At 43.2% G+C, this 14,275-nt stretch overlaps 1 protein-coding gene across 2 annotated transcripts in view; it reads left to right on the forward strand.

Moving 5' to 3' along the window:
* The first annotated feature begins 822 nt into the window (after positions 1–822).
* Ndfip2 (Nedd4 family interacting protein 2) overlaps positions 823–14,275 on the forward strand; it is a 54,075-nt gene continuing 40,622 nt past the window's right edge. The window contains 1 exon segment of one of the 2 annotated variants that reach the window (NM_001108390.2): positions 823–1,246. In NM_001108390.2, the coding sequence (NP_001101860.2) occupies positions 923–1,246 (324 nt within the window). In that variant the 5' untranslated portion in view covers positions 823–922. 2 annotated transcript variants of the gene reach the window in all.

Genomic DNA, 14,275 nt, shown 5'->3' on the forward strand with positions numbered 1-14,275 from the left:
AGAGAGAGAGAGAGAGAGAGAGAGAGAGAGAGATGGCTAGTCAAAGGGTATTATGATGCGCCACAAAAAGTGGTTCTTTACCATTATCAAGTCTTAGGAATATCTGAGTATTAGCACACAAAGTCCTATCTCATCATTTTCTTCTGTCTTTCACATTTCTTATTTCTAAAGGCCTCAGAATATGTCTGAAGAGTCATTAGTAAATCTCTTAGAAAGAGGGGACCAAAAGAAAGAGGAGAGGGTAAAGCCCTATACAGGATTTTCAGAGTTATGAAACTGTCCGGTATAACAATGTCGTAGTTAGGGCATATTTGTCAGAACTACAACGTACAATGTTCAAAATGAACTCCAATGCAATCTATGGACTCCAGGTGATAATGGTAGGCTGTCATGGGGTTTAACATTTGAAACAAATGCGCTGGTCTACTGAGGAAGGCTATCTGTGCTCAGAATCAAGAATGTTTTTTCCTTCCTTGAAATTTTACTGTGACTTTAAAAGCAGATACATACACACACACACACACACACATATATGTGATTTTATATATGTTATGGCTCTGATATTTGATAATTCATTGCCTCATTAAGATTTCGAATGAGCTCTTTAGGACTGTCCTGAGATGGATCTTTTAGAGATGCTCTCGGCTGGGGACCAGTAAGAGGGCGACCTGTCCTCAGGTGCTCTAGGAATTCGGTACCTCCACTCTCCTAAACGTAGGTCTCTGCAGTGACGATGCATTTGCTCGCCCCACAGTGAAACCTGCCCTCACGGGAAAATCCAATCAAGTGGGGCGATCTTTTCTTTTCCGCCTCGGTTGCCACCGCCCACTCCCGACCGGCTGACAACCTAGAGGGCTCCCCGGGACTTGCCTGACTTTTCCATCTCCTCCCACCTAGGGACACCTTCGGAGCGGGGCCTCCGATGGGACGCCGGCGGAGCCAGAGAGCATGCGCGTCCGCCCCGAGCATGCTCAGTAGCGCGCGCGGCTCCCCGGAGCTCCGACGCCGATCGGCGAGCGAAGCGGAGGTCTCCGCCGCAGCCGAGGGAGCGACAGGAAGTGAAGTGGCCCCGCCGGGCGACCGCGGCGGCAGAACGCGAGGCAGCGGAAGGGGCTCTGCGGCGACGGCGTCGTCGACCGGGGAGGCCGAGGGAGCTGAGCGCGGGGCAGACACGCCCGCTCGGAAGCCGGACCCCGAGGCGGGCAGGATGGATCACCACCAGCTGGGGACTGGCCGCTACCAGGTGGTGAGTGCGCGGGCCCCGGGGAAGATGGTCGGTCGCCGCGCAGCGCCCCGGCGGGCCCCTTCCTGCCCGGCCCACCTTTCCTCCAGCCCCGGGCCGCAGCGGACGGCCTGCGCCCCTCAAGCCCCCACCCCGGCGTTCCCCAACTTGCCCCGGCTCTATTTCCCCTCCCGTCGTTTCCTCCTTCTCTGACTCAGACACCCGTGAGCCGTGAGTGGTGTCCCCCAGCGGCGGGGCTGGGTGCACGTACCTGTCAGGGAGGCGATCGGCGTCCTGAATTGTGTGAGGTTACAGAGGGGTGAAGCAGGGTTAAACCCAGCGTGAGGGGCTGTGGACCACTAGAGAAGAGCTGTGATGGGGAAGGTGCCTCTCTTCTAGTTAACCTTGTCATTTTGCCCTTTTCCATTGTGTTGGTATTACAGCGATCGTTTGTTTAAAAAAAAAAAATCTGTCTCTACTTTGCGTGTGTACGTGTGTGTGCCTGTGTGGGTTTTGGTGGGAGGTGCAGCAGTTCCTTAGGGGAAAAAAATTCGAATCTTTTTTGAAAAAAAAATAGTTTCCATTTAATACAGAGTTTTACCTCTCAAGGGTGTAAACAAACCACTAAGCTATGTTTCAGTAAGTGAAATGCACCCTGTATTTTCTTTGTCAGAATTTCTGAATTTTCTCCCGTGTGTTGTAGTGATGTCATTGAGGATAACTATTGTAAATATCATTGTCAGCAATATTTACTTTGTTGCATTTTCACTTACAAACTTTTAGGTAATTTAGTGAAACGTATTTCCTGGGGGAGAGAAGAAAAGCATTTGTGCATATTGCATGTGGAGTTTATAAAATTGTACAGTTAGTCCTGTATGTCACCTTGCCTGTCTATCTGCATGTGTGTTGTGCCTTTTGATAAATCTGAAGGATAGTGGAAGAGGCTTAATTTTTCATTTTTCTTTGGTAAGAGTTCTACATCATCTGAATGGCCAGGCTATTCAGAAAATTCAGATTAATTTTCTGAAAGTTATCAATTTTCAGAATGGTTTTGGGAAAAAAATCTTGCCAATTTATTGAAGGTGCCTTTCAGGTTGTCAGTTTTTGTTTTCCCCTTTCTAAGTGATTGCAAAAATAAAATGCCACAGATATATCTTGGATAACTTTATCATTGAGACTTGTTTTATTTCTCAAATCTTTCCCGTTTCCATTTGTATCTCCAAGTGATATAATTTGATTTGAATCCTTCCTTTGGGTTGCTTTTCCTTATTGGCCTCAACCATGGATGATACTTAGGTTTTTTTTTTCGGAGCTGGGGACCGAACCCAGGGCCTTGCACTTGCTAGTCAAGCGCTCTACCACTGAGCTAAATCCCCAACCTCTTAGTTTTAATAGTAAATAATTTATTATATTGTCTCCTTTGCTTTTGATACAGGTAAACTAGTTGAGCTATTTTTTCTTTCAAAATCTCTTCAGGTAATGTTGGAGTTTACTTTTGTGTAAACTTTCAAAGTGGGTATAAAATACTATTTTTTCCACCTTCAAGACTGAAGCTATGTGCTATGGAGAATTTGAGTGGGTGGAGCTACTCCATAAGGGCCCTGGACAAAAACCAGTCATTCTAAATAAATTATTTCTTTGAGATAGAGGATTATTTTTCTTTGTAGGGAGAAGCATTAGAGAATTTTATTATAGTCTAAATTTGTGTTTTTGTTCCTTGACCTTTGTGGTTGCATGGTAAGTTCGTGTGTCTAGGATGACAAGTCCTGGTTTGTTGAGAGGGGCCTCGTCTGGGAACATGGCAGAGATAGAACTGAATTTCAGTTCTGAGGAGCCTCTGTAGCTAGTGCTCAACATGGAAGCTCAATTATGTAATGGGCTCGCCTATTTTATGGCTGCCTTCAGCTCGGGCTTTATTTTGCAACTCTAGAATGATTAATAAACTGGAGCAGTAAACAACTTCGTTAGAGGCGATGAGGTCAGGAGATAGGGAACTGTACGTAGGGGTGAGAAATGCTGTGCCGTCCAGACCACCGTCAGGAGATAGGGAACTGTACGTAGGGGTGAGAAATGCTGTGCCGTCCAGACCACCGTCAGGAGATAGGGAACTGTACATAGGGGTGAGAAATGTTGTGCCGTCCAGACCACCAACCAGGCAGCACAGGCCCTCAACACATATACAGCAGAGGACACACGAGTCTGGGCTCAGTCAGAGAAGATGCACCTAACCCTCAAGAGACTGGAGGCCCCAGGGAGTGGGGAGGTCTGGTGGGGTGGACGGGGGTGGGGGGAGCGGGGAGGCGCATCCTCATGGGGGTTGGGGGAGACGAGGGTGGAGTGGGGTAATGGGATGTGGAACAGTTGGAGGGGAGGGGAATAAAATCTGGAGTGTAATAAAAAAGAATAATAATAATTATAATGAAAAGAATATATGATGACAAAGACATAAAAGAAATGCTGTGCTATGTGAATTTACTCTTATTGAAAGAGCTAAGACTCAGCTGTGCACACTGGTGACGCCTGGTGATCAGAATGGCTTACTGTCTTTAACCCATGTATGCAGTTTATCCAGGACCTTTTTTGTCTTTAGGCCATCCAAAGAGCTTTTTTTTATTGCTTTAGCTAGCATATTGAGTATTGGATTTTTATAAGTCCTTTTTGTACTTTCGTGTCCTACATATACACACATCTGTATGTGCGTATAAATTTAAATCTACATTTCCTCTTACGATAGAAAATGTCTCTTTCTCTCTGAACCTGGCTTATTTCACTTAACATATTGCATCCTCCCAGCTCCGTCTGTTTTCCTGTTTCCCGAGATTGTTGTACTTTCTTTCTTTTCAGCTGAATAAAACGTCCTCACGTGTACATACATTTTCCTTGTCCACTTATCTGTTGACGGGCCTCCAGGCTGGTTCCACACCTTGATTACTATTACCTTTTTGCCGTACTGGCCATTGTGCATTCTGGATAAGCATTCAACCACTGAGTAGCCAAGAAAGTCATGATCCTCCTGCCTCAGCCTCCTCTGAGGATAACAGCCACACATCACCATTCCTGACTCTAGTTTTCTCCCCATTTCCTGTCCAATATTACAGAGATCCACGACAATAGATAACATGTACAGCTGCCAGGTCTTGGTAACTTTCTAATTTCAGAGAGAAAAGAGATCACGCATGATGTTTCCTACTTTTTTTTTTTTTCTTTTTTTTTCCGGAGCTGGGGACCGAACCCAGGGCCTTGTGCTTGCTAGGCAAGTGTTCTACCACTAAGCTAAATCCCTAACCCCTCCTACTTTAACTGTTAAGTAGTTAGCTTGTTTTGCAGCTGCAATTCCAGCTTACATTCTGGCTTTGATGTTCTCTATTTCGAAGGTTCAACAAGGTCCCTGCAACAAGGTGACTACTAAGATTTGAAAGGTATTTCTGAACAATTAAATTGGCATTGTTAATTGTAGCAGCAGTTTCCTGAACTATATACTAGAAAGAAGGCCAACAATAGGAATTCTTGGATTATATCCAACAGACTAACATTGTGAGAAATTCTTTAGAAAAGAGAGTAGCTTAGATTAGTTTACCGTAGTGATTTCTGATATTTGACTGCAAAGTGCTTTTGCTTCTTTTACATATTAAGATGATAATAACAAGAATTCTACAATAAGTTTTCTGTGAAACAAAATTTGAAGTACTTGTGCTATAGAGTTCTGAGTACTTTACTTCTGTATCTGGAGAATTAAAGTTGCACCTCATAAATCAGCTAAGGAAGGAGGCTTGAACTGCTAAAATCAAGTTAGGGAGCTGGGATGCATATGCTGCTGCGGAAGGAATCCAGAAAATCCCCTGGAACTTTCGTTTCAAGTGCTGTAAGCCATCTGATGGTGTGAGTGCTAGGAACTGAACTCTGCTCATAGGAAGAGCATCAAATACTCTTAACCACTGAACCATCCTGTGTGCCTTCTGTCTGCAAGTTTTCAAACAGATGAGTTACTTCGCATCTTAAAGCATCATTTCCTCATTTTAGTACAACCTCATAGTTATTATTTATCATGAGAATTGAAATACCATAGCTAAAACATAGAGCAGTGGTTCTCAGCCTGTGGGTTGCGACCCCTCTGGGATCGAATGACCATTTCACCGAGAGTCACATGATTAGATATCTTTTATATTTACATTATGATTGATAACAGTAGCAAAATTGAAGTTTTTAAGTAGCCACAAGAACAGTTTATGTTGGGGGTTGGAGGGGGGGTCACCAAAGCTTGACAACCTAACTGTATTAAAAGTTTGTAGCTTAGGGATGTTGGGAACCACTGGGGCGGAGCCTGTCACGTGGAAATAGCTGCTGTTTTCATAAGCGAATGAATTAGTCTGTTAATGTTTCATGGTTGTTGGCAGAAACAACAGACTCCTAAGTCAGAACAAATGGCGTTACTCATAGTCCGCCAGGCAACAGGAACACAGCATATTCCAGTGGTTTTCCTTGTTCCAAAGTCCTGTGAGGTTAATGAGTGTTTGGAGAGACACAAATGAGCATTGAGTTTGCCACACCTCCGAGGCAACCCGAGGCAATGACCTCCCCTTTCTATTTATCCGTGTGGTGGGAAGCAGCAGCTAACATTGTAGCAAACAACAGTGCTGGTTTATCTGCCTTTGAAGGCGGCTTCTGCGCTTGCCTGAGTTCCCGCTCTGTGTGGTCCATCTTCAGGAAACTGACGGCCCCTTAGAGATCTTTTCAGACGCAGGACCATTGGCTCACCGGGAGACCCTTCTAGGGGTCTGGCAGAAGGTGAATTTTAGGTGTAGTTGTTTGCTTTCGTTTCCCATCTTAGATCCACCATCGCCTTTTACTTTGTTTTTCCTAGTTATCTTTTCTTGTTTACCAGTTTACCAATATACATTATCTGTCTTATATTACTGTTTTTTACCTTCTCAAGCTTGCCCAGTTGAATAATCTGATACTTCTAGGCCCTTGTCTATGTTAGGTCTCTATCATATTGAGATTGTATTTTGCCCTCAAAACTCCTTTTTCTATTCCTGATATTTAGAAGCTTTCTTTGGGCATCTTTGTCTTTTATTCTCGCTGTGCATTCTTCCCAGTCCCTTGAATGCCGTGCTCTTCATGCTATGAAATAATTGCAACTTTCTTCTGTTGCTTGGCTGCCTTTCAGTGTATTGTTTGCATGGCATGCGTCACAACCTTATGCAATATAAACTAGATTTCCTCTCTCCCTCCCTCCCTCCCTTCCTCTCTCTTCCTCCCTTCCTCTCTCTCTTCCTCCCTTCCTCCCTTCCTTCCATTTCTTTTTTTCCCTTAAAATCTTCAGTGATTTCCTTTTAAAACCCCGTTTAGTGGTGTTTACTATTAAAACTTTCAAATATGTAGAAATATATAGAAAACTGGAAGGACAGTTAGCAGTTGTTACATTTTTGCTGTTCTATGTCTCAATGTCATCTTACAATTAGAATATTTTTTATTCTGTGAACATTTCATACGTGCATACAGTGTATCATGATCTTCTTCATCCCTGTTCCCCCTCGTAATCCTTTCCTGGTCTACTCTCACCAGATTTTCTTCCAATTTAGTAGCCTCTTTTTTTTTTTTTCTCCATCTTTATTAACTTGGGTATTTCTTATTTACATTTAAATGTTATTCCCTTCCCGGTTTCCAGGCCAACATCGCCAACCCCTCCCCCTCCCCTTCTCTGTGGGTGTCCCCTCCTCATCCTCTCCCTATCTCTCTTTCATTCTTTCTTTTTCTTACTTTTGGCTTTTCAAGACAGGGGCTCACTTTGTAGAGCAGGCTGGCATGGAACTTGGAATCCACCTGCCTCTGCCTTCCGAGTGTTCAGATTAAAGGTGTGGTCACCATGCCTAGCCCCTTTTTAATTTTTAAAGTTTGAGACAAAGCCTCGCTTTGCAGCGTTGAGAAAAACAAATACCCAGTCTGTACCACTGTCACTTACAATAAAACTCAATGTCACCATACACACTATTCCTCAGCTCCAGAAGGGGTTTCTGTGACCCAGATGATTTCTTCTACTTCAAATAGTGTAGCATATAGAGTATACAGCGTCTTTCCTGTAGCCAGAAGGCTTGAGATAGGTCCAGGTTATGTCAGTGGATCACCTCTTTGCTATTGAATAATTTTACCTGATACCAGTTGTATAAAAATATACTTTTCTTATCTTTTGCTTGTTGGTGGATGGTTGGTATGTTTTAGCTTTTGGGTATTATAAATGAAACTTATAAATATTCTAGTGTCAGTCTTCTTGCGGGCATGTACTTCTTTTGGTAAGAATTACTGGGCAATAGTATGGATGTATAGTTATATAAGAAACCACCAAACCTAGACTTTTCCCCCTTAAATAGTTGTCTAGTTGTTTTTGTTGTTGTTGGGTTTTTGTTTTTTTGTTTGTTTGTTTTTATTTTCATCAATACATTTTTGATCTTTAAAGTTTGGGCCATTTTGGTCTTTTAAGTTTTTTTCTACTCTGATGAATTCTATTAATGTTGGAAGTGTGATTCCTAGCATGCAAGTTCCCAGTGTGGGCCTTTCACCTATAGACACCTGTCTCAGCAGCCTTCCCTCTTTCGCTTTATGTGCTGATTACTGATGTCTAGCAGGACTTATTTCTTGTTAGTTCTTCAACCTTGGCCTGTTCTCTTCCACTTCCTTTACTTTATATGAAGTCATAATTTGATTTTTCTCCTAAAATCTTAATTTTTAAAATTATTTATTTTTGTTTTATGTGCATTGGTGTTTTGCCTGTATGTATGTCTAGTGAGGGTATCGGATCCTGGAGTTACAGACTATTATGGGCTGCCATGTGGTTGCTGGGAATTGATCGTGGGTCCTCTGGAAGAACAGTCAGTGCTCTTAACACTGAGCCATCCATCTCTCCAGCCATTAAATTCTTATTCCTAAATATAGGAATCCCTTTAAGTCCATAGTTCAGAGTTTTTGGAGGTACATTTATACCATGGGAAAGTTGAGAATCTCGGTATTAGAAAAGTTGTTGACGTGGATACATGCTTGATTGTCTTTCTACCATGGAGTCTAGTGCTTTCCTCCAGGACACTTGAGGGGTTCTGTGACGGACTGACTGTTTTTTAATCTTTAAAACAGACTTAACATTTGGAAGATCTGTACCTGAGAAGGTTTACGTTGGTCTTTGTGTACCGAGTCGTTTGCTAAGGTGGATAGCAGCACTCTGAAGTGTCGGGTTCAGTTCCTTGGTGTTGCCTGGGGAGATTGTGTTCCAGTGCGTCGTCGTAAAGCTCTCTTGCTGCTTCGTGCATGTCATCAGACTTGTAACTCTGTTTGACTTGAGTGTATTCATTAGCACATCTGTATGCATGAGTCAGTTACCACAGCGTTCATGGCCAATGCTGACTCAAGTGCAGACCTTACTAGGTATGTTTGAGCTGTGCGTATTCTGGTACTAGTGTGATGTATATGCAGTAATAGTTACATAGTTTATAGTGTGAAAATGCTGTGATCCAGACAGGCTGTGAGCAGACAATCCACGGAGGCTGAAGAGGTGGCTCAGGGGTTCGTGCTGTATTCTGTGGCAGTGACCTGAGCTCAGTTCCCAGCACACATGTTGTGTAATGTTCACCTTCAACTTCACTTGCTCACATGTGTATCCCCCACACGACATATAGGTAATTCAAGATAATACAAATCTTTTAAAGAAAATGCAAAGTATGCTGACAGGAGCACCCCAATTCTCTGCGTGCTTTCTCTCGCCTTCTCAATATGGCCTTGGCTTCTGACAGCAGAGGAGGAGAAAGCTGCTGCTATTTTTTTGTGGGCTTGAAAGTTTAGAATTCAGTTCCTCATGCTTTTTTTATTTTTTGTCAAAGCAGTGGCAAGACCAGCCCGGATTGGAAAGGAAAGGGAACAAACCTCCCTACCTAGGCTCACGTTTGTTTTGAGACAGTCACACATTGTAGCTCACGCTAGAATTTTGAACTCTCAGCACTTATCCTGCCCCTGCCCCAGCCCCTGCCTCTCTACCCCTGCCCCTGCCTCTCTGCCCCTGCCCCTGCCTCTCTGCCCCTGCCCCTGCTCCTGCCCCTGCCCCTCTGCCCCTGCCTCTGCCCCTGCCCCTCTGCCCCTGCCTCTGCCTCTGCCTCTGAAGGTCTGCAGTTACAGGCATGAGCCACCACGCTGGCTCAACTCCCATCTTTTAATAGCATAGAGGATACACCTATGTTGAGGGAGGAAATTGATGTTCATTTTCGAATTGGACATTTTGACCCCTCAGTAAATTAATACCAGGATATTTGGGACCCCATCCACTATGAAGATGTAGTAGTCAGGCTTCAATTTGATGGAAATAGGAAGATCAAATGGGCGAGGGTGCAGGTATGGTAATATTAGGCCTACATGAATTTGTTGGTTTAAGGCATAGAAAGCCGTGATGCTTCTGTGAAGTGGGGAGGGCATGGACCAAAACACAGAATAACCTATATCTGAATTTTATAGGAAAATGGAACTCCCTTGGTAACTCTAGTTTCTATCTTTTATTTCATGAAAGCAGCAAGGTTTGGGTAAGTAACAAAACACAGAGTCAAAGAAAAAAATGAGACTGGCCTGAGGTGAAACAAATCCGCTCACCCTTCAGCAGTCTGTCGCTGCAGGTCATGGTAGATAGACAGACGGCAGGTCCAGGGGTTTGCCATCCCATGCTAGGACAGGCCAGTATGGGAATCAGCAGTAGTGTAGAGGCTCTGTTGATTTGCGGGCTGCTTAAAGTTCTAAGGTGATGCTAGCCTACAATATATGGCTACTACCTGTGGGTCTGTGTCAAGCTGTCTCACAAACGAGTGAGAGGTGAAGCTCATTCAACTCTTGTGGGAAAGATAAACTGTGAGCTGAGACTGCAAGTCCCCAGCAGTGCACCCGGCAGTCTCCTGGACAGCACAGGCAAAATCTAGACTCAAAGATAGGATTGTTAAGAATTTCTCAAGACAGTGGTCACAAATTATATTAAACACTTTTAAATGATGTGTATGTGTGTATGCCTATGTGTGGGTTTATATACAAAAGTGCAGTGTTAGTGGAAGCTGGAGTTAAAGGCAGTTGTGAGCTACAGGATATGAGTGTTATAGCTGATTTATATCTTCTGCAAGAGAATTAAATGAGCCATCTCTCTGGCTTGTCATCACTTGTTTTATATTGATTATTTAGTAGTTACATTCTCTTTATTCTTTTCTTGGTATCTAATTTACATCCTAAAATACTGCCTAGTTGTAGATGTATTGGTAACATATTCTCTTGGAATTCTGCTTGAATTCTATATAAATAGTTTTGACATGCATTTAAATAACTAAAGAATATAGTCTGCTAACATTGATTCATGTGAGTTTACTGATGTGATCATTATGATTAAGGCCAGCCCTATCTATCATGTGATTTTAAGTCGTCATTATTGTCCGTTTTCTGGCCGTGTTGTTATGGTTTCATTTAGAAAGCTGATTACTTAGCTGGAATTAAGGTGTGGGTAAAATTCTTTCTAAGGACACGCCAAGTGCAAGTTGGGAAATGTTGCAGTGGTTTAAGGTTGAGGATCAGATTATTTCACTGTCTGACTTGCTTGCTTTTAAGATGTGTTTGAACATGAACAACTTCATCTTAAGTTCAGGAATGTGCAGTGTTTGACTCATCTGTGATGTCTCTCCAGAATAATCCCTAAAATTATGTAGAGAAACCATTCTCTGCCACTTGGACAGCAGAGAATAAGAAAAATAAACTAGAATTTATTTTGTAAAAGCGTCTTTTAGTGTGACAGTGTTAACCTCTGTACTAATAGATATGTAGAATGTCTATTGGAAGAAGTGATGGCAGTTTTTAAAGGTCATTTGTTTTTACCTCGGGAGAGCTTTTATTGAAGTCAGATGATGTTTTGTGTAATTTCCTCCAAGAGACAAGGGAATTGAGATAAAACTTGAGACTGTGGTGGATTTGCTTGTAACCTTAGACAAGCTTAGCTCATCTCTGCAAGGTTACTGCATTAGGACACTCTCAGCCATAGCTGACATTATTTCTCTTGTTCTCTCTCCTTTGTGACCACCAAGCTGGTCTTGGCCTTCTAATGTTTAAATACACTGTCCCCCTTTTCTGTCTTCCTTCTCCAGGACACATTTCTAATGTATTTGTGTGTGCATTCCGATGCTCTCCTCTGGAGAGTGCGCTCCTACTTTCTGCCTCCCTATTGCCCCTTTCCACGTTTTACCTCCACGTTACGTGCGCCCTTTTAGCGCCATGGATGACGCCATGGATGACGTCATGCACGTATGTTTGTTTTGCTCTTACTTTGTTGTGTATTTGCTCACTGGAATAAATCTGCAACGAGGAAGAACTATGTGTGTCCTGATTATAATAGTATATTATAGGCTATTTCATTTTACTGTGGGCCTCTCTATCATAGGGATAAAGTAAATAACTTCTGGAGCTAGATACGGGATGCACGCCTGCAGTCGCAGTAGTCGGGAAGCTAAGGCAGGAAGGTTCTGTGTTGAGGCTTGTCTGGTTACATGTGGTTACATTGTCTCTGAAAACCAGAGCAGGCACATATATATGGAGAAAATGAAAACGAGTAGCTGAGTGCTCTTTTCTGAGTAGTTGGAAATGTAGTAAAGGTACATGAGTGTATTATAGAGTTCTGTACTGGAAAAGTAAGGTATGCTGCACAACATATATAACGTTAACTTCCTTAATGTCCAGCACTAGGAGAGAGACTGTGTTTGTATACCATTGCCATGGAATTGTGACATTTTCACATAATGTCTTTTCTGTTGAGCAGCTTACATTTGTAAGGTAGTAACCATGGGTGGATTGTTCTATCCACGAGAGGAGGAGAATAGCTGTTTCTAGGTATTTTGGAAGTGGAGAGTACTTACTCATTTCTTCAACCATCCCATCTGCCGGAAGTCCATCTACAGGAGCTTCTGTTTGAGGCTGTACAGTAAAACTTGGAGGACAAATTTTATTACTTTTTATGAACTATAGTATGAGAATTGTACCAAAACAGTAAGTACAGAAGGACAGGGAAGAATAAATAAATTATTCTAAGGAGGTTTGAGAACAGCATAGGGAATCATTTTATATTTGCCTAAAGTTGCATCTAATACACATTTGAAGTATATATGTATGTGTATGTATGTGTGTGTGTATGTGTAATACACACCTTAAATGAAATTATTCCACTTGGTGTAATAATACTTTCCCCAAGAGCCAGAGACCATCTAGCAAAAACTACAGTACTGTGCATGAAAGCTCCCTTTTAAGCTTTCGGTCTGGGGCGTCTGAGAAACTCCCTAAACAATACAATGTTGCTGTTGCTGAGGACACCACCCACTCACTGCTGACACAGGGTTAGGAGGGTTTGAGGCGGAACTCACCTGAAGCCTCCTCTAAGAAGTGCCCTTCACCATACTAAAGGTGTTATGCCAGCCGCCAAGAGCCGGCTGTGATGCCGACGAACTACAGAGACCGGCATGGGAAAACAGTTGGTAGTCATTTCTTGGTAGTAACTAGCACTTGTCTGGTTGGACTTAGTCTACTTTAGCAGGAGAAAAGTTACGCCTGATCATCATAAACCTAGTTAGTTGTCTACGGTGAGTGAGGTCATGGGTCTTAGAGGAGAATCTACTGATGTCACTTTACTAAGCCAGTATGATTCCTAACTCCATCCAGCAGATGGAGGCTGCATTACTGAGAGCCAGGGCTAGCCAAAATGCAGAGAACATCTGACCTTGGAGTATCCCAATTGGTACATCTCAGTACACTCTCTACACCTAATCCTCTGGGAACATCGAGAAAGATGAGGTGGGAAGATTGTAGGAAATCTGCAGCAAGATTGTGTCTTCTAGAGAGGACAAGGAAGCCATACCCTGAAATCTCAACAATATGGCTGTCTGAAGCAGACCTGAGCAGTGACAACACAAATTGATGTTCCAAGGTGGAGAGGGAAATCTCAACCAGTGTGTGTGTGTGTCTGTGTGGAGTGCGTGTGTGTGAGTGTGTGTGTGTGTGTGTCTGTGTGGAGTGCGTGTGTGTGATTGTGTGTATGTGAGTGTGATTATGTGTGTCTGTGTGTGTGTGTGTTTTGCCTCACTCCTTTATATTCCACAACATTTTCTTTAATAGTGAGAACTGTCTAGACATTTGTTTTGTTGCTAACAGTGTTTCCTGAGTTCGTGGTTACAGCAAGCAACAGTTTATCTTGCAGTGGGAGGATTGGCCTATAGGTGGCCACTGCCATGTTGAAACAAGAGCCAACAACGGGATTTATTTATTTATTTATTTATTTATTTATTTATTTATTTTTATTAACTTGAGTATTTCTTATATACATTTCGAGTGTTATTCACTTTCCCGGTATCCGGGCAAACATCCCCCTCCCCCCTCCCCTTCCTTATGGGTGTTCCCCTCCCAACCCTCCCCCCATTGCCGCCCTCCCACCACCAGTCTAGTTCACTGGGGGTTCAGTCTTAGCAGGACCCAGGGCTTCCCCTTCCACTGGTGCTCTTACTAGGATATTCATTGCTACCTATGGGGTCAGAGTCCAGGGTCAGTCCATGTATAGTCTTTAGGTAGTGGCTTAGTCCCTGGAAGCTCCGGTTGCTTGGCATTGTTGTACATATGGGGTCTCGAGCCCCTTCAAGCTCTTCCAGTTCTTTCTCTGATTCCTTCAACGGGGGTCCTATTCTCAGTTCAGTGGTTTGCTGCTGGCATTCGCCTCTGTATTTGCTGTATTCTGGCTGTGTCTCTCAGGAGCGATCTACATCCGGCTCCTGTCGGTCTGCACTTCTTTGCTTCATCCATCTTGTCTAATTGGGTGGCTGTATATGTATGGGCCACATGTGGGGCAGGCTCTGAATGGGTGTTCCTTCAGTCTCTGTTTTAATCTTTGCCTCTCTCTTCCCTGCCAAGGGTATTCTTGTTCCCCTTTTAAAGAAGGAGTGAAGCATTCACATTTTGATCATCCGTCTTGAGTTTCATTTGTTCTAGGCATCTAGGGTAATTGAAGCATTTGGGCTAATA

This window comes from Rattus norvegicus, chromosome 15 (assembly GCF_021556685.1).
Source record: "Rattus norvegicus strain SHRSP/BbbUtx chromosome 15, alternate assembly SHRSP_T2T, whole genome shotgun sequence".
NCBI classification, from domain to species: Eukaryota; Metazoa; Chordata; class Mammalia; order Rodentia; family Muridae; genus Rattus; species Rattus norvegicus.